The sequence below is a fragment of the Nelumbo lutea genome, chromosome 3, assembly GCF_056320005.1.
Source record: "Nelumbo lutea isolate HS-2025 chromosome 3, American lotus-T2T, whole genome shotgun sequence".
In the NCBI taxonomy this organism is placed as follows: domain Eukaryota; kingdom Viridiplantae; phylum Streptophyta; class Magnoliopsida; order Proteales; family Nelumbonaceae; genus Nelumbo; species Nelumbo lutea.
Genome location: NC_142686.1, coordinates 75,649,100 through 75,675,150, shown reverse-complemented (window position 1 = coordinate 75,675,150; position 26,051 = coordinate 75,649,100). Strand labels below are relative to the sequence as shown.

Below are 26,051 nucleotides of genomic sequence, written 5' to 3'. Positions count from 1 at the left end.
TAGGGGTGGATTTGAGCCAAGCCGAGCCGAATATCTGGCTATTTGAGCTTGGCTCGCCAAAAATCCATGAGGCGCTCAAGCTTGAGTTCGAGCTCGATTTCGGTTCAAGCTCGGCTCGGATTGAGCTTGAATGTGAGCCAAACTTCCAATAAAAATATGGGGTTTTTATAGTTCAGTCCACCCCTAGGGTGGAGCTAAGATTTCTAGGGGTGGACTGAATCCTGCCCGTGGATTGATGCCAAATTCACGGGCAGGATGCGGTTTATGGGGGGGCTACTAGTAGTCTAGGAAGGGGCTGCAATTCAGATTTCTGAGGTGGATTGCAGTCCACTTATCCCTAAAAATAAATATTATACATATAAGAAATGTTTTATTTTACATACAAATATTCAAGGATTATAAAAATTATTTGTTATCATACATGTAAAAAAAATTATATATAACATTTATTATTGTACATATAAAAAATTACTTATTAATATATATAAGCTCGATTAGGCTTGTGAACCTCATGAGCTGAGCTTTGTTAGGCTCAATAGATCATGAAAAGCTCAATTTGTTTCCACCCCTATGTGACGCTAAACATCTTGCATTAGGAGATTAGCTCTCCCCATCCGTGAAAGCTCAATTTGTTTCCACCCCTATGTGACGCTAAACATCTTGCGTTAGGAGATTAGCTCTCCCCATCCGTGAAAGCCCTAGAGGCAAGCCCAGTTGAGTCAATTTGGCAGTTTTGGGAAAATACCAAAAAACAACCTAAATTTTTAGGTTGTATATATAAAGGGGAAGATTTTGTAACTTTGCCAGTGTGAGATTGTTAGGTTGGCAGCTGCCACTAAAACTTTTGCAAAATTCTCATGAACATGGGGCATTATTTGCCTTTTCATGCTCATGCTAGGGCATTCTCTGAAAATGATGCACTTCACCCAAACCTAAGTGTAGTGTCACATAGGCAAGGGTTTACTAAGATGGTTCCTTAAGTGACCCGTCACAACAACACCTAATTGTGATGTTAAATAGGCAAAGGTTCCCACATCCTTCTAGATAGGGACATGTAAAGAAGCTAGTCCAAGATACACAACTTCGTTTAGTTATTTGGGTTGTAGGAACATTAATACGAAAGACTGCAATTGAAAGACATTATGAAGAGGAGAAAGGTTAATATTGCATGCTTACAAGAAACTAAATGAAGGGTAAAAAAGCTAAAGAAATTGATGGCTACAAATTATGGTACATGGGAAACGTCAAAAATAGAAATGGAGTAGCAATAATAATAGATAAGGATCTAAAAAATGAAACTGTAAATGCTAAAAGAATTGGAGATAGAATGATTTTAATCAGACTTGTTTTAGGTGAAGAAATCTTTAACATAATTAGTGCTTATGCACCTCAAGTGGGTTTAGAAAAAAACATTAAAAGACAACTTTGGGAAAACTTAAAAAGGATTAGTCCAAGAAAATCCAAATAAAGAGAATATTTTTATAAGAGGAAACTTAAATAGACATGTGAGGAAAGAAATACATGATATGATATGGTGCATGGAGGATTTGGGTGGGTAGAGGAATGAAACAAGAGATACAATCTTAGAATATGTAGTAACTTATGATATGGAAATTTTAGACAAAATTTTCCATAAGAAGGACAAACACTTGATAATATTTAAAAGTGGCTCAAATATAAAAATAATTTTTCCCTTATTAGGAAAACAAAACGAATACTTTGTAAGGATTGCAAAATTATTCTAGGGGAAAATATTCATCAAAAAGAAAAAAAAATATTCCAAGGGAGAACTTAACCACACAACAAAGAATAGTATTAATAGATGTGTGCATTAGGGCGTGGGAGAGAGACACTGAAGAAAATAGGTGTCCAAGAACTAAGTGGGAAAACATAAAAAGAGAGAAACAAGCTCAATTTAGAGAGAAGTTGATGGTAGGACAAATGGAATTTAGATGGAAAGACAAATGATATATGACTTTAAATAGAAAATTGCATATAAAAAGTAGCAAATGATGTCTTCTTAGTAGAATCTAAGGCTAAGTGGGAAGAGTACAAATATAAATATGTATAGTGCAAATACAATGTTTAGAGATATGGTATACAAGGTTTGCATTGAACATATTTGTACTTGCACTCTTCCCAAACAACCAAACTAAGCCTAAAGGGAAATGGAAAAGTGATAAAGAAACTTTGGTGGTAGAATGAAGACGTTTAAAATATAAAGTTTGTTATAATACGCTATAGAAAACTGCTTGGTGATTAGGCGAGAGACTCCAAGGGCGCCTTGTTGCCTAGGCGTCACCTTGACAACTATGGAAAGGTATGAGAGAAGCAAAAGTTATTATGGATAACTAAGCTTTTCAATGAGATAATGAAAGAAAAGAAGATGCTTAATGATTGGAGAAAGAGTGTTAATGGTGCCTATATTTAAGAACAAAGGTGATCTACAAAATTGTAATAACTATCCAGCGATTAAGCTTGTGAGCCACACTATGAAACTTTGAAAGAGAATAGTTGAGAAATGAGAACAAAGCACAGGATGAAATAGGTACATCAGAGAACCAATTTCGGTTTACTATGCTAGGAAATCAACCATGGAAACTATTTTTTTTTTTTTTTTTTGAGAAGATTGATAGAAAAGTTCAGAGAGAGATCTCCAAATGGTTTTCATTGACCCAGAGAAAGCATATGATAGAGTTCCTAAAGAGATAACATAATGGGTCTTGGAAAACAAAGGAGTTCAAAGTAGGTACACAGACCTAATTAAGGATATGTATGATGGTGCAACAACCAGACTTTTATAGGTTATATTAGAACATTTGCTAATGACATCATTTTAATTGATGAAACTAACAAAGGATCAAATAAAAAATTAAATTTATGGACAAATGCCTTACAAGCTCAATATATGGTCTTAAATAATGTAAAGCAAGTCTCCCTTGACGAAGCTAAATATAAACAAAAAAAAAAAAACAAAGTAGAGAACTAATTCATATTGAATTGATTCGAATCACAGTGAATTGCAAGAATTGTATTAATTGTAGGATTTATGAATCAAATCATAGGATTCAAATAAAAATCACAAGATTTTGTGAATCGTATCGCAAATTGTAAGATTTTGACAACATTGATTCGTGAGAATTTAGAGTAACTCCAATAGGTGATAAAATGAGAGAAAATAGACTAAGATGATTTGGTCATGTGTAAAGAAGGTCATCAACAACACCCATATGAAGAAGTGATTTGCTACAAGTTGAAGGGGCTAGGGCTACAAGGTCAAGGGGTAGACCAAAAAAGTCATGGGTAGTAGTGAGAAATGAGTTAAGTGCCAATAATTTAACAATGGATATGACACTAAACAGAATGGATTGGTGATGTAGCCAACCCCATATAGTTGAGATAAGGCTTGGATGATGATATAAAGGGTTGATTTTGTGACTTTAGTTGTAGTCCATTCTATTTTAGGACTAGTGACCAAATATTTGTATTATTCTTGTTGCTGCTTTAGTAGAATTTGTGGTATTCAAGATCCTATTTGCAAAAACTAAGGCTTCAGTTATTTAAAAGGATTTTGTTTTTGCTTATTTTAAAAGTTAATAGGTCATTATTGGTGTATAAATAGCAAGAAAATGTAATATAGAAGTTGACAAACCATTAAGGTGTAAAACACATAAGAATCTACCAAAAAAAGGGAATATTTGAAAAAGGCATGTGAATGAGCTGAGGCCTGAGGGACACCTTTTAAAACACTGCAACAGACCCCCTTTGCACACTCAAGCATGAGCACATATTCATTAATAACATTACCATGGGATAAATGCATAAGAAATAGTCACTTAAAAAGCCAGAAAATAACAAGCTTTCATGCAGCTAGGCGATATAACTAAACAGGGAATGAAACATAAGTGAAGAATAAGTAATGGCTACATACAGTTAACCGGGTCAACTCTCCATGATTTGCAAGTCGTAGAGATAGTCCCCTTAACTCCTGACCTTGTAGAGCACCTTTGACAGAACCAGCAGCAGCTAATCTCTTAAGAGCCTCACGAGCAATGTCAGCTTGTGCCGTAGCATCTGCAGCATCAATAAGATCCAAAAACTGCTTTGCAAATTTTACTATTCCCTGGACAGAATCCACCAAGTTTTCCTGTTTAGCTGTTAAACTCAGAATGTTAGTTACATCTAGCCCTGTTGTTTCTTGCCCAATATCTCTGCTATTGCTCATTGTCAAGAGGCACTGAAGAGCTCTTTTCAAATCATTGCTCTGCATGGCAAGATCAAACTCCAACCTGAGAAATTTCCATGAACAAAAGGTTATTTAGTAATACAGCATGAGAAACCCAAACATTAAGATTGATCCAGCCTAGTATTGAATGACATGGAAAAGAAATTCTTATATCATGGAATTCAGGATCGTTAAGCACACTGAGGAACACCAATTTGGATTATAGACCTCTTAGATATTCCAGGCAAGTGAAGTGCTTCTGTAGCATAGCCCATCCCAAGCATGAATTGTGCTAAATCATCATGGTGCTCTCTACCAAGCCTACTTGCCCTGCATAATAAAGTGTATTTAGTAAAAACAATGCAGAAATAAATGTAGGGGACTAATATGGGCACAGCCCACTTTGATAAGTCCAGCACATCCCTAGTGAAAAGGCAAAGAAACCATCTATTCTAATGAAGTTAAAGCATGAGGGTGCTTCTGCATTTCCAATGTCTCATTACCGATGATGTTACCCCTTTACCAAAATTGGAATATGCCAAAATCAATCCCAAAAATTAATTAAAATTGATCAAGAAGCAGCATACCATTTCACTGCACTAACTGCATCTCCATAGGCAGCAAGACAGCGGCAACGAATACCGGGATGGTTAAGAGACAAAGCATGGGCACACATGTACCTGAAGCAGAAAATCCAAGAATTTATGAACTTATTCTAAAGATGCAGAAGCCTATGAGAATCAGGCTTTGTCATAGTTGTAACAGCTTTTTGGTGTTTGATAACAAGATCAGAGAGAATTTATCAATAAATCTAAACAGAAAAGGGGAAAAAAAGAACTGCAAGGGTTCTTTAATACAGATCCAAATAAGTCGGTTTTCAATTGGGAAAAAAAAAAACAAGCACCACATAACTTGCAGCTTGTTTTTTCAGCATTAGAGTCTTAGATGTTGCAAGTTGTAACAGATTATTCCTTTAACAACTTAGGATGATGGAATGAAAGTCGTAAGCAGTATTGAAATTGAGGGAACTCCATTCGACATAATCAGGACAGAATGGGATGATCAAAGAAACTGGTCATGTAAAAGATATTCAAACATTCGAACTAATGATTCCATTTAGAATTTCAAAGTGACCACTGCAAATGGCACAATTTGCATTCATTATAGAAAGATGCCTAAACTTGATTATACTCAACCCTTCACTTAATCAAATCAAAGCTGTAAGTATTAATTTCTTCTTATTTAAAATACTCAAGTATTTATTTTTTGATCAGTGAAATACTGAAGTTTATGTACTAGGATTCAAAGGAGTATTTACAGTGGATTCTTTCATGTTTGATCGTAAACATGGTGCTTTTTCATACAGAAAGGGTTCAATTTGAAATCTTTGGATTAGAAATGACATCTATTAAGCCGAATGGTGATAATTATATACCATGTGCTAAATCAGTGGTGATCTTTCTTAAGGCAAAATAAGTTAAAATACTTGAATGCAAAACCGACAACTAGTAGCAATGAACTTGATACCTATCAACCTCTTAGTTCAGATATCAAAATTTAGTAGCAGTAGATGGGGCAGTTTGACATAGCACATTTTCTTTCAGGGCTTAGGCCAGAGTTTGAGCCTGTTCATGCTCAGATATTGGGTAGTGCCAAACTTCTCTCATTAGAGGAGGTCTTTGCTCGGATTGTAAGGTGTCTCTTGGTCCTACAGAGACAATTACTGGACATGAAAGATTAGCATTAGTAGTGGTGAGAAGGGGGGGTCATGGTGGTACTAGAGGAGTTGGACGTGGGAATACAAGTGATGGCAGGACTGGCCTGAATAATCAAAGAGGACTCGATGGACGTGGTGGTGGACGTGAACAAACAGGAGGTAATGGAAAAGGTGGCTATGGAATAAAAAAGTGTACTTATTGTAGGAAGGATAGTCATAAATTAACTACTATTATGACCTTCACCCACTTCCTAGCTGGGAAGATCATGCAGTAGCAAGTGATGATCATGGGGATAGTTCTAATCCATAGATGGATTTAGTGACATCAGCAAGTGCTACTTGGAAGGAGATGGTATCTCATGTGAAGATGACAAATTCCTCTAGTTTTCTAACCAAAATCATACTACCACCACACTTGCTACTTTGGGTATGGCTTGTGTAGATTCCCTGTCATCTCATTCACCAACCTAGGTCATTGATTCTGGAGCATTTGATCATATGATTGGGTCATACATGTGTTTACTTCCTTGTTTCATTCTTCTCCCTCTCAGTCTGTTACCCTTGCTAATGGTACTATTACTCCTTTTCTTGGTGTAGGTGACGGAATTGGTCTGAATTCCGAATGTTTGAGGAATGGTGGAAAGCTGGTGGAGAGAGAGGAGTCAGTAGGGGGAAGAAGGGAATGGCTAGACCTTGAGAGGGGCTACACTACATACCCTCCTAAGAGGGATCAGGCCTAACATAGTCCAAATGATTTTTCTAGTGATGAAGTGAGTTGGTGGAGCGAGAGAGGAAAGTAACCAAGACTATCAACCACTAGCCGGCATGCTATACTGGTGACTTGTCTTGAATTGTTGTTTCATGACCTGAGTTTGACTGAGCTGGTTCTACTTTGGCTTGGGGTTGGTTGGACTGGGTTTATGGCCTTATGCATATCTATGCTCTTACAATCAGTTTTGGTGATGTTCCTCTTCACTTACCATTACCATTGCCTTTCTCTTCTGTTCTTTATGTTCCTAAGTTTCTGTTAAATTTAATGTCCGGTAGTAAATTTTCTAAATCTCTTAATCATTCTGTTACATTCCTTTTTTCATATTATGTTTTTCAAACTTGGGTAGGCCCAACCTGAGCCTGACCCAACTCGTGTTTGCATGGGTTGGGCTTGAGTTTTCGGGTTGTGGGCTGGGCGTAAGCTAGAAAAAACTTGGGCTTCACCTAAACTTAAGTTAGGCTTGGATTGAGGCCTTGGGTAGCACGAGCCCGGATCAATCTAACCTAGTCCCAAACTAACCCAAGCCCACCTTAACAAATACTTACTGACATGCATACAGAGAAATGCTTAATCTCCCTTCTCACCAGTATTGGTGTATTTATATAGAAATGCTTTTTTCTTTTCTAATTATATATACCCATGTACATTGTACATAGGTGTATACACATTTATAAATGAAACTTGTACATGTTTTCAATCAATTTTACTCCTAAATTGGGCCACAAATCCCAATAAAAGATGGTTATACAAAAATATATTCATAAGTTCTTACAAACCTGACCAAGCTTGATTAAGCTCAGCCTGATTTGTGTTGGGTTAAGTTCGGGTTGGGCCTAGGTTTATAACTCAAGCTTAAGTGCTTAACCTTATGTTTGGCAAGGTCAAGCCTAAGATTGAGGTTTGAACCTTTAGGTTTGGGCCTGGGTTGATCTTCAATCCAACCCAACTCACCCATATTGCACCCCTAATTCTAGTCATCTCTTACTCCATTCCAGTGGCATTACCATCTTGGTCATCCCACGCTACAGAAACTGAAGTCTTCGGTGCCTACTCTGAGCCATCTCCTCCTTGGAGTGTGTTTCAGAGTTGAGAGTCATGCATTAAGTCCTAAATTAGCTCTACATCCATTAGTTCCTAAATTAACTCCTTATAGTTTGATTTACCCATTGCCCTCAAAAAAAGGTAAATATTCTTGTACCACTGATCCCTTGTACATTATCCTTTGTTATAACCATTTGCCACCTACTTATCAACAATTCATTTCTTTGCTTTCCTCATTTTCTTTTCCTAATTCTATTCAAGAAGCTATTCGACTTATTGGTTGGAAACAAACTATGGATTATACTGTGAAGTATAACTTTTCTTCCTCTTGGAAAAAAAATGCTGTTGGTTGTTGTTTTGTTTATACTGTGAACTACTTACCAGATAGCAATGTAGACTAGCTAAAAGTGACTTGTTGTAAAGGCTACACCCAAACCTATGGTGCAGACTATTCAGAGACATTTCCAAGTGGCTAAGATTGCACCAGTGCACCACTGGCCATTGTTCCAGACAATGTTTTAAAACGCGGAGGTGAGACGCGAGGTGTTCCACTACCTAGAGGTGTGAGGCGTAGTTCAGAATGCAAGAGGCATAAACCTCCCGAACACAAGGAAGTGTAAGCCTCCTTAAGAGGATGGAGGTTAGGAGGAAGGGGAGGAGGATGAAGAGGAAGGGGGGATGTCATTTTTTCTTTATTTTTACTAAAAATCCTTTATATTAAGAAGAACAAAGACACATAACATTAGTTGAAAGGGGGGTAAACCACTTTCTTTCTCCTTGTCTTTTCTTCCCTTCCCATTCCTTTTCTTTTCTTTCCTTTTTCTCTTTTTTTCTTCTCTTTCTTTTCCTTTCCCTTCCATTTCTTTTCTTTTCCTTTCCTTTCCTTTTTATTTTGTCTTTTTATATAAGATGTGCATGAGGCACATGAGGCGTATGCCTCACCTCAGAGCTGTCAGTGCCTCTGGCATATGCCTCAAAGCGTTTTGGGAGAGCTTCGCCTGGAGGTGCGCTTCCAGGCATACGCCTCTCACACCTTTTAAAACACTAGTTCCAACTAGATGTTAAAATGCCTTTTTTTTCTTGGCAACTTGTAGGAAGAAGTACATATGGAGCAACTTCTTGAGTATGTTGCTCAGGGGGAGGAGTTATAAGGTGTGTAAGTTGAGGAAGGCGATTTATAGGCGGAAGCAATCCCTTAGGGCCTAGCTTCGTAGGTTTAGTTAAGTTGTGAAATAGTTCAGACTAAAGCATTGAAAAGTTGATCATTCTGTGTTTAGTTGTGATACAATGGCTGGTAAGATGATATTGGTAATTAATACTAATGATATCGTTGTTTGTGCCATGGTAAGGCTATGGAGGTTGGTCAAGTCTCCGAAGGTCCGGAGAAGGCAATGGGAAAGAGGTCGCAGGGAAGAGAGAAGAAGAGAGGGGAGAAGGGAGAATCTCCTTGTGAGAAACCCTAGGTCAAAGTTATATTGTATTGTTTGTCCCCCCTGGGGAGAGTTATTCCCCTTTATATAGAGAGGACCCCAGGGTTATAAGGAGAGGGATCTAAAGGAGATCTTTCCTATTAGGAAAGGTGATCTTCTCTTTATGTTGACTACTAATGGGGCATCATTGGGGTTTTGCCATGTGTCTGACGAGATCCCTCAAAGACAGGGTTTCCTTTCTCTTAAGGATTCTCATAATCCACGTATGCTTCTTCCTTTTGTGACTCTTAAAACCGACATGGCATGGGTGACGTCATTATTTACATTGCTCGCCTCTACTAGGCCCACGGGGCATCTCGTCATGCACATAATTTAAAGGCGCACGTGTTTCTGATATTTATTCCCTATCTACAGTAATTCCACACTTGCTAAAAGTTCATCACGGATCTGCGTGTGTCTAAAGCTCATCGCAAGTTCGCGTGTCTAAGATTCATCGCAGATCCGCATAGGCCAAAGCTCATCGCAACCTGTTTCGGGTATGAGTTCATTGCAGATGTGCGATGGGTTATGAACTCATCGCAAACGTGCGATGGGTTATGAACTCATCGCAAACGTGCGATGGGTTATGGATTCATCGCAGGCATCCATGTGGTATTAATATGACACCTTCTGTGCTCTAATGGTTTGAGCGACCACTATGTACCTACAATTGTGATTATTGGAACTTGCTCTATGGAAATAGAAAGACTTAAAAAATTTATAGCAGCATTGCGAACCAAGACCTAGGCACACTTGCTATTTCTTGGGAAAGTGGTATGGTCACATCGTGGAATCAACCTATGTTAGAGGAAGTATGTGCTAGATATTCTTGAAGCAACTAAGAAATTGGGTGTTCTGCTTGTTGAAACTTCATAGATCCTAATATCTATCACAAAACCTGATATTTCATTTGTTGTAAGTGTAATAATTCAGTTTATGTAGAGTCCTCAGATTCTTCATTGGGAAGCTATAATTGGAATAGTTAGAAGTCTAAAAGGAGCACCTGATTGTGGTCTGTTATATAAGCTGAATGGTCATTTGGAGATTGAAGGCTATATTGATGTGAATTGGGCTAGTTCTATAGGTAATATAAGGTCCACTACTAAATACTGTACATTTTTTGGTGGCAATTTAATGACTTAGAAAAGTAAGAAGCAAAGGGTGGTGGCAAGTAGTGTAGAAGCAGAGTATAGGGCAATGGCACAAAAGTTATATTGTGATACTCAGCTGTTCACATTGCTTCCAACCCAGTTTTCATGAGAGGTTGAAACATATAGAACTTGATCATTTTGTTCGAGAGAAGCCGTTGGAAAATACTATTTCTACAGTTTTGTGCAGTCAGATGGTCAACAGGCAGAACTGTTTACTAAGAACTTGAACGAGTTAAGAGTGGTACATCTTTGTAAGAAGCTGGGTATGTATGATAGTCATGTTCCAGCTTGATGGGGAGTGTTAAGAGTAGTTGACTTACTAGGGGTATTATGGTCTCTTCACTTTGTTTTATAATAGTTCTTAGATTACAGATTTGTTGAACTTTAAGTTAGATTACAGATTTCTCTCCTCTTCTCTTCCCATTCATTTTCTTCTTTTTCTTTTATTCTTTTGCTTTCCCTTTCATATTCGTTATCTTCAGGATGTTTTTATATGGTTGATATGTCCTGATAGTAACAGATACTATCACCCTAAGATTTGGAGCCTTTTTTCTTTCATTAACCCTACAGAGTAGCTGGGATGCCATACATAACCTTAATTAGGTACCTATAAAACAAGCATCACAAGGAATCCTGATATTACACTGGAGGAGCTCTTCCCCAATGCAAATTGCTCCTTGGACTTGGAACCTTAGAGTGACCTTTTCTGCAGAGTACGTGGAGAGAAAAGAAACTTCACATGGAAAATGGCAACTGCCATGTAAAAAAGGGCAAAAGCTTTGAGTTCTCAAACATAATGCAATTGAACCATACTTTACTAGGAAAATGGCTATTGAGACTTGCATTGGAACAAGAGTCAATGTGGAGGAAGTTTCGGCTGAAAAATATGGAACATGTAATATGGGATTTGATTCTTGTCAATTTAAAATACCATATGAGGTTGGCCTGCTAAAAGGGATCATGGATATAAGTTTGGTTGTAATTTTTAGATTGGGAATGGGAGTGATGTAGGATGGGAAGGAGAGTCCTACTGGGGTAGATGTGGTATCAAAAAGGAGAATTAAAGATCTAGATTATTGGTGAGTGGGGAGATTCAAATTTGAATAGAAAAGAGGCAACATACTTTTTTTTTATATCTAAGGGGCAACATACTTTTAGAAGAGAAAAATATCACAGTATTACATGCAGGTAACATCAAATATAAACTATTATTCCATTAAATCAATTCTAAAATTCCAATTACAATGACTGCTTATAGACTAAGCATGAGGCCTCAAAACTCCCTTTATTGACTCTAATTTCAACTAGGGAACTAGTACAAAACAAATTATAACTACTTTAAAACTGAGGCAACCCAATAAGTAATCCATAAGGACACTTAAATAAAGACTTTAGCTCCTAAAATAAGGAGTGCAATTTAGGTAGCTCAATTAAAAGAATTTAGTTACATCTGGCTTGGGCTCGGGCTCATTGAAAATTTAAAAATTCCAAACTTAACCCTACTCAAGTTGCACCCCTACCTAAAATAATTCTGATCACAGTTTCTGATCCTACTACAACTAACTTAAGACCCCAGAAGTTACTAAAATAGTAAAACACATTTTACATATTTGTAGGAATTACTATAATTGGTTAATCTTAAAGTTACCATAAATAATAACATAGACTTTTACTAAAAAAGAAAAGTTTCTAAATATTGACATGTAATTCCTATGACACTAACAAACTAAAATACCAAAATATTGACATGTAATTCTTTCAAAAAATAAAAAACCAAATTTCAAATGACCCCAGAAGTACAAATTTTCCATTGTTTCAGGAATATGAAGAATCTTAGTTTCCTTTTTCCAAGGATTCTTTCTCCGCTTTTGTGCCTGCATCAGTGAGAGATTCAGAGTTTAAGAAGACCAATGGAAATATTGTACCCTTCTTTGGGTCCTGGTGGCAACTTCCAAATGACATCTTTGGACTATATAAGGATTTTCTTCTCGCTTCCTTGCCTCTTAAAAGGAGATCAACACATCACGCAAAGGTGTTGGCATGTAAGGAGCAGAATTCCATGATTTTCTACAGTAATTTCCAACACATTACTCTATCCTTGTAGACCTTATTGACACTGTGTAGAGTATGGCAGATCACAGTGAACTCGTTGATGCATAGACAGCGGGCAATAAAATGCAGGGAGATAACTCTTGTCCAGCAGGAAGACTGTGTTTAGAAGTTATGATCCTTATGGAAGCAACATCATGGTCCGTCTTTCTAAATTGGAGAATATGTCCATTAAAGCTTAGATATTCAGGGTCAATGTAGAGGAGGCTTCTACTAAGTCATCTGCTGAATATGGCCCATGGAACATAAAACATCATGTTACAAGGGAAAGTATATTTTTGGAATAGTTGATCATTGTACTGCTTGTACTACCATGCACTGTTAGCACCATAGGGTCTTTGCAACTTTTCTGATCCTCTGCCAATGTGGAGTAATCATTTGTATTAAACTTTGCTTCTTTACCTCTTAGGATTGGAGACCAAGAGAAAACTCAATGTGTCTCTAGGTTATAAAATTCATAACAAAGGGGAGATTGAAGATGTTACCATAGAGCAGGATGGGAAAAATGGAGGGGTGCATCTGAAATTTTGCATGACAAATAACCCTCTGGCTAAAAGGAAAGTTCTATAAAACACTTGAAAGGCCAGAAGCAGTGTTGGGAAATTAAGAAACAGCATGTCCAAAAAATGAGTATGACAAAATTGCATATGCTTAGACGGATGATTGGTAAAACTAGAAACAGTAGGGTTAAAAATGAAGTCATAGGAAGGAATTTAGGAGTAGCTCCAATTGGTGGTGTTAAAATAAAAGTAGACTGAGGTGGTTTAGTCACGTGCATAGAAGACCATCTACAGCACCCATTGGAGGCACTAATCTTTTACAAGTTCCTTAGCTAGAAGAGCCAGGGCAGGATGAAAAGGACTTGGATGGAAGTAGTGAGAAATAATTTAAGCGCCCATAATTTGACAATTGATATGACATTGAACAGAATGGATTGGCAAAACAGGATTCATGTAGCAAACCCCATATAGTTGGGACAAGGTTTAGATGATGATGATTTACCTCTTTGGTAAATCCTCCCCCCCCCCCCCCCTCCTCCAAGTATGTTGACCATTACCTCCTGGAAGTTGCAAGAGATAAGAATACATATTTAACATGGTCAACAAAAGCAACTTAACCAGAAGACAGAGAACCTAAAAGCTTTTGTTTTGGGGAGAAAAAAAAAAACATTTTCCAGTACACTACATGCTTATAATACTAGTAGAGACACATAAGTGTTCACTGAATTGCTAAACCACAAGATAACTATAAGTAGATAGATTTTGGAAGAAAAGGAATCTGTGCCTTAACAAGCAAGGAATCTTGGCATTACATATCTTTGGAACTTGGAAAGTACCTGTCAATGAGCCAAAGTACTGAATCTCTAACACCCACCACAACAAGAGGTCCTACTGGCCGTTTCTGTTCTGCAGGAAAACGTGTTACTGCAACTGATACCCCTCCACCACCAACAGCTATCTCATTAGTTTTTCTTTCTTCCATCTCTTTTGACAGTATGGTATCCTCTGAATCTACTTTAGATTGTTTTGGTAATGATAAAAATGGTGGCACAGAAGGAGCATTCTGAAAGGATGCTAACCGCACTACCTGAAAGGGAGAAAACCTTTCTTTAGTTGAAATCAACCTCTACTTTATATCTTGAAACTGATCATCCAAGAAAATCTAATGCAAAGGAATGAGTTAAATTGATTGCATTGAATCAGAATGAAAATGTATAAAGATCTAAAGAAGCATCTTCAAATAATCATTTTACTTTACACTACAGGTCCTTTGTACTCGTTATAAATTTATAATGAATTTTATGATTACAAAAATCTCCACTGCTGCAAAAAGATTTTAAGTGACACTGAAAGAATGTGGAAAGGCAGAACACATGCTCAAGAGAACTAGCATAGTGGAATAACACAACCAATCCAAAGCACAAGGTGGGGCTTCTCCGAGTCCCACAAACGTTTTAGTTCCCTCTCTTTTGCAAAAATTGTCATTTATCCAAAAAAGGAAATAAAGGGAAAGTAGAATGAGATAGAAAAAAAAACTTTCAACAATTTAGAATGAATAGAACCTCAGACCATACTACCTGCAGCATCGGAGGCCTTAATGAAATCCTTTCTTGTGTGACAACTTGTGGACCATCAACTGTGATGAGTGCTAATTCTCCATGCTCAGCAACAGATCTTGCTTGTGCCTCTTTGATTTTCATCTCTTCTTTTCTCTTTTTTGTTTCTATATCAATAGGTGCAACTCCAGCATCCACAAAGACACACCTAAGTTTCACAACAGTTTTAGTGTACATACATAGTAACATATAAAGCTGAGATTCTGTGAGTCCCACCAAAGCAAAAGATCACCAATTTTCCATATGATTTTAAAACATTTGAAGGAATGGATTGTTAATATATATATAGAGAGAGAGAGAGGGAGAGAGAGAGAGAGAGAGTGATCAAAGCTTCACGCAGATGGCTTTTTTTTTCTCTTTTTGAATTTGAATTTGAACAGTTTCATTATTTTCTTAGCTTCACCAATTTTCTTGTCTCTTTTTGAAATCCGACATTATTTTCTGCATAAGCTGAGCATTAGACTATAATACTTTGTTGCAGTACAGACCAACACTAGTCTTCCAACCCCAATTAGGCAATTAGCCTAATTATATTTTTTAGTTGTCCCAACACAAAATTCCCATCGCTTTTTTTTTTATAAAAAGTTTCTCTCATTTCAAACTTTTGTACAACCCAACTGTTCAACTTTCTTAACATGTATTACATCAGCCGAGGGCTGACATAGAAACAGGCAAGTCAAGCACTTATGTATTGCAAATAACTCAGGAAAAAAAGAAGAAGAATAACTATAGAGACAGTGACAAAGAAGAACCAAAAATTAGTAAGTGAACTATTTTACAATTAAATTTCAATAAGCTTTCTAAAAGGAAAAGAGAATGTGAACAGAATTCAGTTGAAAACAGTTCACTTGATGTATGGAACTGTTTGAGATTAGATGCAAAACAGAAACTAAACAAACAAGAGAGGAAGGGAAGAGAGAGAGCTGGCGGCAATGAGTGTTAGAGAGTGAGAGTTTCGAACTTAACCTCACTCTAACACTCTAAACATTTTATTAAGGTGTTAATCTTTGATAAATTACAGAGAGACCCTTGAGTGGGCAGAAAAATACAAAAAACAAAACATGACAGAGTATGGGCCCAGAATAAGACCCATAACAAAGAGAAACATAACATAACATGAAATGACAGTCTATGGGCCATTCGGCCCATCTCCTCTACACTCCCCCCCAAGCTGAGCATAGATGTTAATCATGCACAGCTTGCCAGTATCATGTTGAAGCCTTGCCTTGGAAATGCCCTTGGTGAGAAAATCTGCCAATTGTCCTTCAGAAGTAATGAATGGAAAGCACACTTCACCGGAGGAGACTCTTTCTCGAATAAAGTGTCGATCAACCTCAATATGTTTGGTTCGATCATGTTGTACCGGGTTGTGAGCAATGTTGATGGCAGCCTGATTATCACAGTACAACATCATGGGTTTGTCATGATCAATCCCAAGTTCTTCCATTAAGGACCTTAGCCACAACAATTCCGAGACTCCATGTGCCATGGCTCTATACTCTGCTTCTGCGGAGGATCGGACCACAACAGATTATTTCTTACTCTTCCAAGAGACAACATTTCCAGCCACCAGACTGCAATACCCTAAAGTAGATCTTCTATCATCAATATTTCCAACCCAATCAGCATCAGTATAGGCTTCAAGTTTCAGATGACCATGCTTGGTAAATAGAATTCCTTTTCCTGGAGAGCCTTTCAGATAGCACAAAATCCGTTCTGCTGCTGCCATATGAGTATCTCTAGGAGCATGCATGAATTAGCTAATGCAACTAACAGCATACGCAATATCTAGCCTAGTCATGCACAGATACAGAAGCTTCCCAAGAAATCTCTGAAAGACCCCTTTGTCTTCCAACAAAGTTCCATCCGTAGCTGAAAGTTTATAACTCATATCAATGGGAGTTGCAGCTGGTCTTGCACCCAGTTTTCCAGTTTCAAACAACAAATCAAGAGCATATTTCCTTTGAGAAATAAGAATCCCATCCTTGGATCTGGCAACTTCTATGCCAAGGAAGTATCTCAACTCCCCCAGATCCTTAATCTCAAATTCTATATGGAGGAAAGACTTAAGAGCCAGAATGCCTGAGGCATCATCACCAGTCACTATAATGTCATCAACATACACAATGAGATACACTGCCAGAGATCCACTTTTCTTTACAAACAGAGTATGATCTTACTGTGTCTGAACATAGCGGAATTTAACAAGTGCAGCTCTAAATCTCTCAAACCAGGCTCTAGGAGATTGTTTGAGACCATAAAGTGATTTCTTCAATTTACATACCTTTCCTTGCATATCTTTCCCATACATTCCTAGAAGAAGAAACATGTAGACCTCCTCATGTAAGTCCCCATTCAGAAATGCATTCTTTACATCTAACTAATAGAGAGGCCAATCAAAGTTAACTGCCAGAGATAAAAGAACCTTCATAAATGTCATCTTGGAAACAAGGGCAAAAGTCTCCACATAGTCAATCCCATATGTCTGTGTGTAGCCTTTTGCAACAAGTCTGGCCTTGTACCTCTCAATAGTTCCATCAGCCCTGTATTTAATGGTAAAGACCCACTTGCACCCAACTGGATCCTTCCCTTCAGGCAAATCCACCACCTCCCAAGTATCATTTGCATGTAGAGCATCCATTTCAGTCTTCATGGTATCTCTTCATTCTAGAATCCCAAGAGCTTCTGAGATAGACCTAGGAATGGGGTTAGAAGCAACAGAAGAGAGGTAGGCAAAGTATGAAGGAGAAAGCAAGTCATAAGAAAGGTGTTTGGAAATGCAGTGTGCAGTACGCTTCCGCTTCCCTTTCCTAACAGCAATGGGGACATCAAGATCTGGGAAGGATGATTCCAAAGGAGCTGAAGCAGTACCTGTTATCTCATCTGTGATTGGGAATGTATGAGCCTCATCTGTTGTAAGGGAAACTACTTGCTCATTCCTGGATCTCTGCCTTTGATACACTTTGGGATTATGGGTAGGACGAGGAGGTAAAGAAATAGGGGCACTAGGACAAGAGGTATGAAGTGATTGATCATCCATTGATTCATTTGGTGAGGATACAGGTTTGTCAAGAGGATCAACTGGGACAGGAAGAGGAAGAGCAAAAACTTGTGACAGACTCTCCCCCTATGGACATTGTTCTTCCCGAGATGAACCATAAAAAGGAGAAAGTTCATCAAAGGTAACATCCATAGAAACATGTCGGGTGCCAGTCTTTGGATCAAAACAACAATAACCCTTTTGTCTGGGGGAGTAACCAAGGAAGATACATTTGTGGGCTTTCGGTTCAAACTTATGTCTCTACACACTTGGAATGTGAACATAGCAGGTACAGCCAAACACACAAAGAGGAATTGGGAAGAGATCCTTGTCTGGATGAAGAAGACAGAAGGGGGATTTAAACCCTAAAACCCTAGATGGCATACGGTTTATGAGATAGGTAGCAGTAAGTACAGCATCACCCATAATCTTGTGGGAACATGTGAGGCAAACAAAAGGCTCCTTGCAACTTCAACAATATGTCTATTTTTCCTCTCAGCAACTCCATTTTGTTCAGGGGTTCTAACACAAGAGCTTTGATGAATAACCCCCATATCAGAGAGATACAAGGATAAACTCTTCTCAAAATACTCTTTTGCATTGTCAGATCTGAAAACCTTAATTCTGGTATCAAATTGAGTTAAAATAAGCTCATGAAATTGCCTCACAAGTCTTGGGACTTCATCCCAGGTTTTCATTAAATATATCCACGTGAAACTAGAAAAGTCATCAATAAACAGGATAAAATATCTGTAACCCCCATAGAGGATAAGTGGTAAGACCCCCACACATCAGAGTGCACAATATGAAATGGAAAAGAGGATCTTTTATTGCTCACAGGATAATTTTTTCTACAATGCTTTGACAACTAACAGGACTCACAATTGAGACTGGACACACTAACTCCCTTAAACAGTTTGGGAAACAAATGACTTAAAGCAGAAAAAGGTAAATGATCCAACCGACAATGACTCAACATAATTTGGTTGGCAGACTCTGGAAAAGTAGAACCAAAAGCAACATTCTTGGGATGATCAAAGCATTGGCCAGGGGTGTCGAGCAAGTATATTCCATTTGCTTCATGGCCACTCCCAATCAATTCTAAGACTTCAGGTCCTAAAACACACAGTGAGAAGGGAAAAATGTTACACAACAATTAAATGACTTGGTCAAGCTACTTACAGATAATAAGTTGGTATTTAATTTAGGTACATGAAGAGTGGAAGATAAGAGTAAGGAGTCTGTAGCCTTGACAGTTCCCTTGCCAGAAATAGGGGCAAGAGAACCATCAACTAAGGTGATTTTGTCACGACCATGAAGTAAATCATATGAAACAAACAAAGTGGAAAGGTTGGTCATGTGATCAGAAGCACCTGAGTCTATGATCCATGGGGTTTTGATATTACCTAAGGTGGATGCATGGTTAGCAGAAGCCCTTATACCTGAGTGAGCAAATGCGGTGGTGGTTGGACTTCTAGAAGGGTTGGATGATGAAGTTACACCTTCAAGCTGGCTGATCATCTTTCCAAACTTCGCATATTCAGCTTTCATGGCTGCCAACTGTGCACTAGTAGACTCAACATTTGTATATGTACTTGTGGCTGCATGTGCACTTCCTGTCTTTCTACTATCATTCTTCTTCTGGAATCTGATAGGAAAAAGATTGGGATGCAATTTCCAACACTTGTCCTTTGTATGTTTCAGCTTCTTACAATATTCACACACCACCTCCTTCTTTCCTGTGCCACTGTGAGCTCCTGTAACCCCTTTGGGTTTAATTCCCATATTTGCAAAATGATCATTGATACTGACTCCTTGAACCTGCACTTGCCTCCTACTTTCTTCACTGCTGGCCAAAGCATATACTTGTGACAATGAAACATCTTCCTTGGACAAGATGCTTTGCTTTGTAATGTCATATTCAGAGTTCAGCCCTGTCAAGAGTTGAGAAGTATGTTGCAAGCGACTTCTCCCCCTGCCTTAGATTCTTCACATCATTTCTCAGTTTGTAGGCTCTAGCAACATTCAACTTCTGTGAGTAAGTTTCTGCAACACTATCCCAGATTTCTTTAACCGAGTTCATCCACAGATAATGTTGGCTAATCTATGGCTGCATTGAGTTCACAAGCCACCCAATCACTGTGTAATTCTCCTGCACCCATTTCTCATAAGAGGGATCCTCCTCTGGGGAAGCTTTCTTGCAACTGGAGATGAACCCCCACTTTCCTCTACTGAAAATATGAATTTTTACGGATTGTGACCAGGCCAAATAATTGGTTCCATCCAATTTAACTGTAGTTACAGCCAACAAGGAATCAATTGTAGTTCCCAAATTATGTCCATATTCAGCAGTGCTCTTGTTCTCAATTTCTGAGAAGTCCATTATGTAACAACTTCAATTAGGGTTTCAGCAAGCCTTCCAAAAGTGACATGATTTCAAAGAACTCAGATTGGGTTGAAACAATAGCAAGCATAGCAACACACAAACTCAGTTCAGATCTGACAACCGTGAGAACCAAGTTCAGTGGCAACACTTTCAAGGAGAAGAAACCCTAATTCAGCCTTCAAGGAACAACCAACCAGCCTCCAAACAATATGTATCCTTGGTTCCCAACAATAATTTCCCAAGGAGAACAAAAAATACAGTCCACAGTACCTAAGAGGACTTTTTACAAACACTATGTATGCAACAGTCAACACTTCACTGTTAACCCAGCAGAAATCACTTCAAGAACACTCCGTCTAGGTCCAAGAAGTAGCTGAACTAAAGTAGAGGCTTGTACCACTTAGTTTAGATCAGTTTTCAACAGTTTTGGAAGTCCAATAACAGCCAAACCACACTTCCAGAATAACCCAGAAATTTCTGAGTAGAATCAGTCCAGCAACAATGGGCCGAATGGAGGTGTGCTTTGAATGCTTTAACAGTCCTCCCAAATAACAAAATAACTCAGCAAAGAACTGAGAAAACAACTTACAGTATCTCTGGTTTGAACTTCAAACCAAGCCAAACACTTTGCTCTCTAAGCTAGCTTCAAAATCCCCTTTTTCTGATTTCAAATCAAGTTAGAAAACTTGCTCTCTGATTCTTCCTGGTCACCGAACACTTCTCCAAGTGTATAGAAACTTGGGCACACTCCAATGACCTCCAAGAACCGGCGAATGACTATAAACATTCAGCCCTAGAACCTCCTCATGCAGTTGGATGAACTAGAACCACATGAGGGACACGCCAAGCAATGACCCGCTCTGATACCAAGTTGAAAACAGTTCACTTGATGTATGGAATTGTTTGAGATTAGATGCAAAACAGAAACTAAACAAACAAGAGAGGAAGGGAAGAGAGAGAGCTAGCGGCAATGAGTGTTAGAGAGTGAGAGTTTCGAACTTAACCTCACTCTAACACTCTAAACATTTTATTAAGGTGTTAATCTTTGATAAATTACAAAGAGACCCTTGAGTGGGCAAAAAAATACAAAAAACAGAACATTACATAGTATAGGCCCATAACAAAGAGAAACATAACATAACATGAAATGACAGTCTACGGGCCATTTGGCCCATCTCCTCTACAAATTCAAAAGAGGAGAGTTTACAAAACACTTAAACGTCAACCACAAAGCTCATACAGTTACAATTCCAAACAATAAACCAAACCATCCTTAATTACAATCACTAGAGAAAACCGTAAGTTAAACAGAAAAGAACTTCTAGCAATGTCAGGTTCCATATCTATCAAAATCTAATCTTTACCAGACTTACCAAAATAGAATCATCTAAATTATCTTCATTCACATTGATCCTTATAATCCAATCTCAGGATAACAATGCCAAGGACACTAAAAAGCATTCTCCTCACAAAAGATTATTGTTATCTCAGCCCTAACCCCTTTTCACAAGGTACAATTTGTGCCTTTCCTCCATTCGGTAATTTGTTCTAATATCATCAATTACATATTTACATCTATTCTGTACAACCCGTCCTAGTTGCCTCACTTCTTATCATTCCAATCCCCCTACCTTCAATCCCTTTACCATTTTCTCTTGGTTCCTCAAAACCAATATGAATATTCCTACTACATCCCAGAGAAAAAAATGAATTCCTTAAACATCAACCATGTATAGAGAAAAATAAGTGATCAAAAAACATGATTCCAGCCTGGAAAGTAAAAGTACACAGAAGAAGAATAACTGTCTTACTCAATGGTTGTTGGTGTAGCCACAAATAGTTGTCTCCGGTGCCAAACACCACCAGTAGCATATGAAATGGCAACATCCCCTAGATATCTATATTGAGGGCGCAAGGAAGAGATGACAATGTACTGGTGGTACGCAAAAGCACAATACTCAACAGTTTGGTCCCATGCAGTCCATTCTGGCTGTGAAAGAAGCCCACTTACAGGTTGAAAAGTTTCCCAGCTGCAAAATTGTGACAAATTAATCAGAAACAGATACCCAAAGATAAATTCATAGAAGATATCCATTATCACAACAAGCAATTAAAATCAATGTTTTAAAACGTGGAGTTGTTTAAAAATCAGAATTTGAGTCTGTTGTTTAGATCTCAGAACTGGTAGTATCTGTAATTTGTGGTGGCTCTAGGCAGCCTCTAATGGCCTAGGCTCCTTTGTACTGGTTCTTATTTTAATAAATTACCTTACCTTTCCCAAAAAAAAAAATGTTTTAAAACATGGAGGTGTGATGCGAGGCATTCCGCTACTTGGAGGCGTAGGGCGTGGTTCAGAATGCAAGAGGCACAAGCCTCCTTAAGAAGAGGGGGGGGGGGGGGATGAGGAGGAAGGAGGATCTCATCTCTCTTTATTTTTTCAATTTCTTTCCTTCCCTTCCCTTTTCTTCCTTTTCTCTTTTTTTCTTCTATATTTTTCTTTCATTTTCCCTCCCTTCACTTTCTATTCCTTTCCCTTCCTTCTTCCTTTTTTTTTCTGTATGACGTGTGCATGAGGTTCATGAGGCATACACCTCTAGCACACCTCATTCGAAAGGCATATAAGGCATACACCTCAGGGCATTCTGGGGGTACCTCGCTTGGAGGTGCACCTCCAGGCATATGCCTCCCACACCTTTTAAAACACTGATTAAAATAAATTAACAAGATAGAACAAAAGACATGCACAACAAAAAGGACACAAGATACAGTATGTGGTAATACCATAGCATACAGGATGCAAACTTAAGCATGGTAAAATATTAAATGAAACTAAGGCTGTGTTTGATTGCAGTGTAATTTAATTTGCACTAGTACAAATGCATGGGAGTGCGAATGAAAAAAAAAATGGAAAATTCTCAGTTAATTTTGTTTTGGGTATTATTTTATTCTGCTTCATGTCTTAATTTACTTCATTAGTACTGCAATCAAATAAAATAAACTAAAATTTGATACAAAAATAGGTCAGAATTTACACTAAGGGGGCGTTCTTTTTCTGGATTTTGAGAGGGGGGAAAGCTGGTCAATGGGATTTTGATTCCCATTGACCAAAAATCCCATGTTCTTTTTTCAGATTTATGTGGGGACCAGGGAAAGTTTATTTTCCTGGGCATCACTTACCTTAGGTGGGTAAATAACTTTCCCACCTTAGAGGAAAGTTGCCAACACTTGAATGGGACAAAAATACCCCATGTAATAATGGATTTTATGACTAAAATGGTCATTGTCTTGTTTGCATGGGAAATAAAAGAACATGGGTAAATAATTTACCAAAAAGCGAGTGGGGGCATAAAATCATTTGCATTGTCATAATTTTACATCAGTGCAAATTTATTTGCATTGCAACCAAACACAGCATAAATAAAAAGTGGAAGCATTCATAGCAACATCAACAAAACAAAAGCACTCTGATTCTTAAACCTGAAAACATAAACCTTCAAAGAAAATAGTAGTAAATAACAAGAATTTAAAAGGAAAAGCAGTTATCTTCCAGCACCTATACAGTTGAAAGTTTTGAGGTGCTGCTTCCACAACAGATCTGTTCGAAGCAAATGCATCATCAGCTGCAGTAAAAGAAGAAAGGCCAGAATTGCCAAACCCAGATAATGGCATTGATTGAATTGTTGAAATAGTTGTTGCAGCCCCAGGGCTTATCCTCCGTGACGTTCGATATGAAACACCAAGCAGTGCACCACCATGCAAACCAATCACCTAGAAGAAATAAATTCACAAAAAAGAAAATCAGAGTATGGCTAAAACTCGCTAAAGTATAGTCACAAGCACTAGGAAATTACATGGACCAGACCAAAGTACAATGCTTGTAAACATCTTTCAATTCTGAAGTAATCATATTATTGATGCAATGTGTTCCACCATATTGGTAGCAAATTATGCCCTCAAATTGTTCTGACTATCAATCCTTTATTGATCAAACCAACAAGGATATTATTTCCTTGAAATCCAATTTCAGATAATCACAAGCACAAGGCATGAAGAGCAGAAAAAGTTAGAACAAAAATTCGGGTAAGTCCAATTTAATCAAACATTTACAAGGAACTCTTTTATCAATGCAAATTACAAAATAGACCCTATACAGGGAGCTAAGAAAAAATAAATAAATTAGACAGATTAAAATAAAATACAAAAAGTCTGTTCCCAGCCATTGTCTTCATATTCCCCCTAAAATTGATAATGGTGACAGAAGTAGTTTGTCAATAAGAAAATCATAATATGATTTGGCTGTAGCCTTGATAAATATGTCAACAATTCAATAGTCATTTGCCATGTGAGAAAGAGCAATAAAACAAGATAGGATTAGATGAACACTTTAGCTGTTCAGCAGGCTGTGGAACCAATAATAACACTCCACACCAGTCATAAATACATGGGCCCAACAACTATTCAACCTCTCAGTGTGGACTCCACATATGTTATCACTGGTGCGGAGCGTTATCATTGGTTCCACAGCCTGCTACACAGCTAAAGTGTTCATATAATCTGAATTCCAATAAAACCGCACAATATTGATCTTGGATAAAGTGAAAGTTCACTTAAATATGTTTACCAATTGAGGTGGTAACAACATAGAGAGATTTGGTTATAGAAAATAAAACACAGAGAAAAAAAATGAGGTGGTTGGGGCGAAAACACTGATATGGAAAAGAACAAAATGGACCATAATGCTCAAGTTCTCTGCTTGGGGCATTGTTACTCTGATTTGTGCTTGAAACGATGTATTCTGCCTCCGAAATACTCTATTTTGCATCAATATGAAGTATTTCTAGGCAATTTTCAGGGTTGCACAAAAATCATTCTTTCTCCCTTCTAGCTCAAACCGGGCATGAAAAAGGCAATACAACAACAATAATAAACAGTATTCAAGCCAAAAAATAAACTGCAGCAAAATAAGGAACAAGCACACACCACAATTTTAATGTGGAAAACCTCTCTAATTTGAAGAAGAAAAACCACAGAGCTAAAGTCCAAAAAATCCACATCCACTATAATGATGATAAGGGGTATGCAAAACACCTTTCCAGAAGCAGCTAGAGGAAACAAAGAATCAAGAGAAGAAACCCTCTTGGTTATAATCCAAGCTTCTCACCAATAAAGGTGGACTACACTCGACAAAGAAAATCAAATACTTCTCACCTCGAAAGGAAGCACAATCTCTTGGAAACAATCCTTGGAGATCCTTGATAGCAGATATGTACTGTGGTATGAGCCTTCACAGTTAGCCCACTTCTCCAAGAAAACCTTACTTTATTTTGAATCCAAGAGAATACCATAAGAATCCCATACATTTCCCTCTTCTCTTCCTTTCGAAACAAGACCATTATGAGACTAGAGAGGAAATTACTGTCTTGCCCCTCCTCTCAAGGGGTTCAACCCATGGTGTACCTGTCCCTCTTCAGTCCCATGAGGAGGGAATATAAACAACTAGGATACTCATCTAGCATCCATCCTAGTTAGCATTCCACACAACTCATGTTTGGGAACCACTTTCATCATCATATAAGATGGACTCTTATAAGTGTGACTCTTCTCAACCAAAAGGGGTATTTCTGTTATGACCCAGTGTTGATGAGCAGATTTGTCACTATGGATGTTACATTTTTTGAATCCACATTCTTCTTCTCGAGTGGTTCTCCTCGGGGAGAGAGTTTTGGGGAGGAGAACTCACAATCTGTTCCTCTTCCTGTTTCTGTGGTACCTCCTTCAGTTCAGCCAGCATCTACATCAGTTCAGCCACCACTTGCACCATCAGTTCAGCCAGCATCGGTTCAGCCAACACCTGCACCCACAGTTTCATTACCTGAGCCACTACGGGCAACCTCACAACAATATCAGTGCCGACAGATGATGGTTGACTCCACACATCCTTGACTCACATCCTTGACTCACACCACTCTAATGATAATGTTTCTGTCCCTAACACCATTGTTGCAGCTGATCCCACTGACCTTGA

General features: G+C 38.1%; 1 protein-coding gene across 1 annotated transcript in view; it reads right to left on the bottom strand.

The window, feature by feature from the left end:
* LOC148865508 (Transducin/WD40 repeat-like superfamily protein) overlaps nt 1–26,051 on the bottom strand; it is an 87,250-nt gene that overhangs the window by 1,974 nt on the left and 59,225 nt on the right. Inside the window, exons 13-19 of the mRNA XM_088977535.1 lie at nt 23,580–23,794; nt 21,838–22,056; nt 14,562–14,748; nt 13,821–14,071; nt 4,813–4,905; nt 4,454–4,555; nt 3,932–4,289 (exon numbers count right to left, since the gene is read on the bottom strand). Coding sequence (XP_088833661.1) covers nt 3,932–4,289; nt 4,454–4,555; nt 4,813–4,905; nt 13,821–14,071; nt 14,562–14,748; nt 21,838–22,056; nt 23,580–23,794 — 1,425 coding nt within the window. The remainder of the gene's footprint in view (nt 1–3,931; nt 4,290–4,453; nt 4,556–4,812; nt 4,906–13,820; nt 14,072–14,561; nt 14,749–21,837; nt 22,057–23,579; nt 23,795–26,051) is intronic.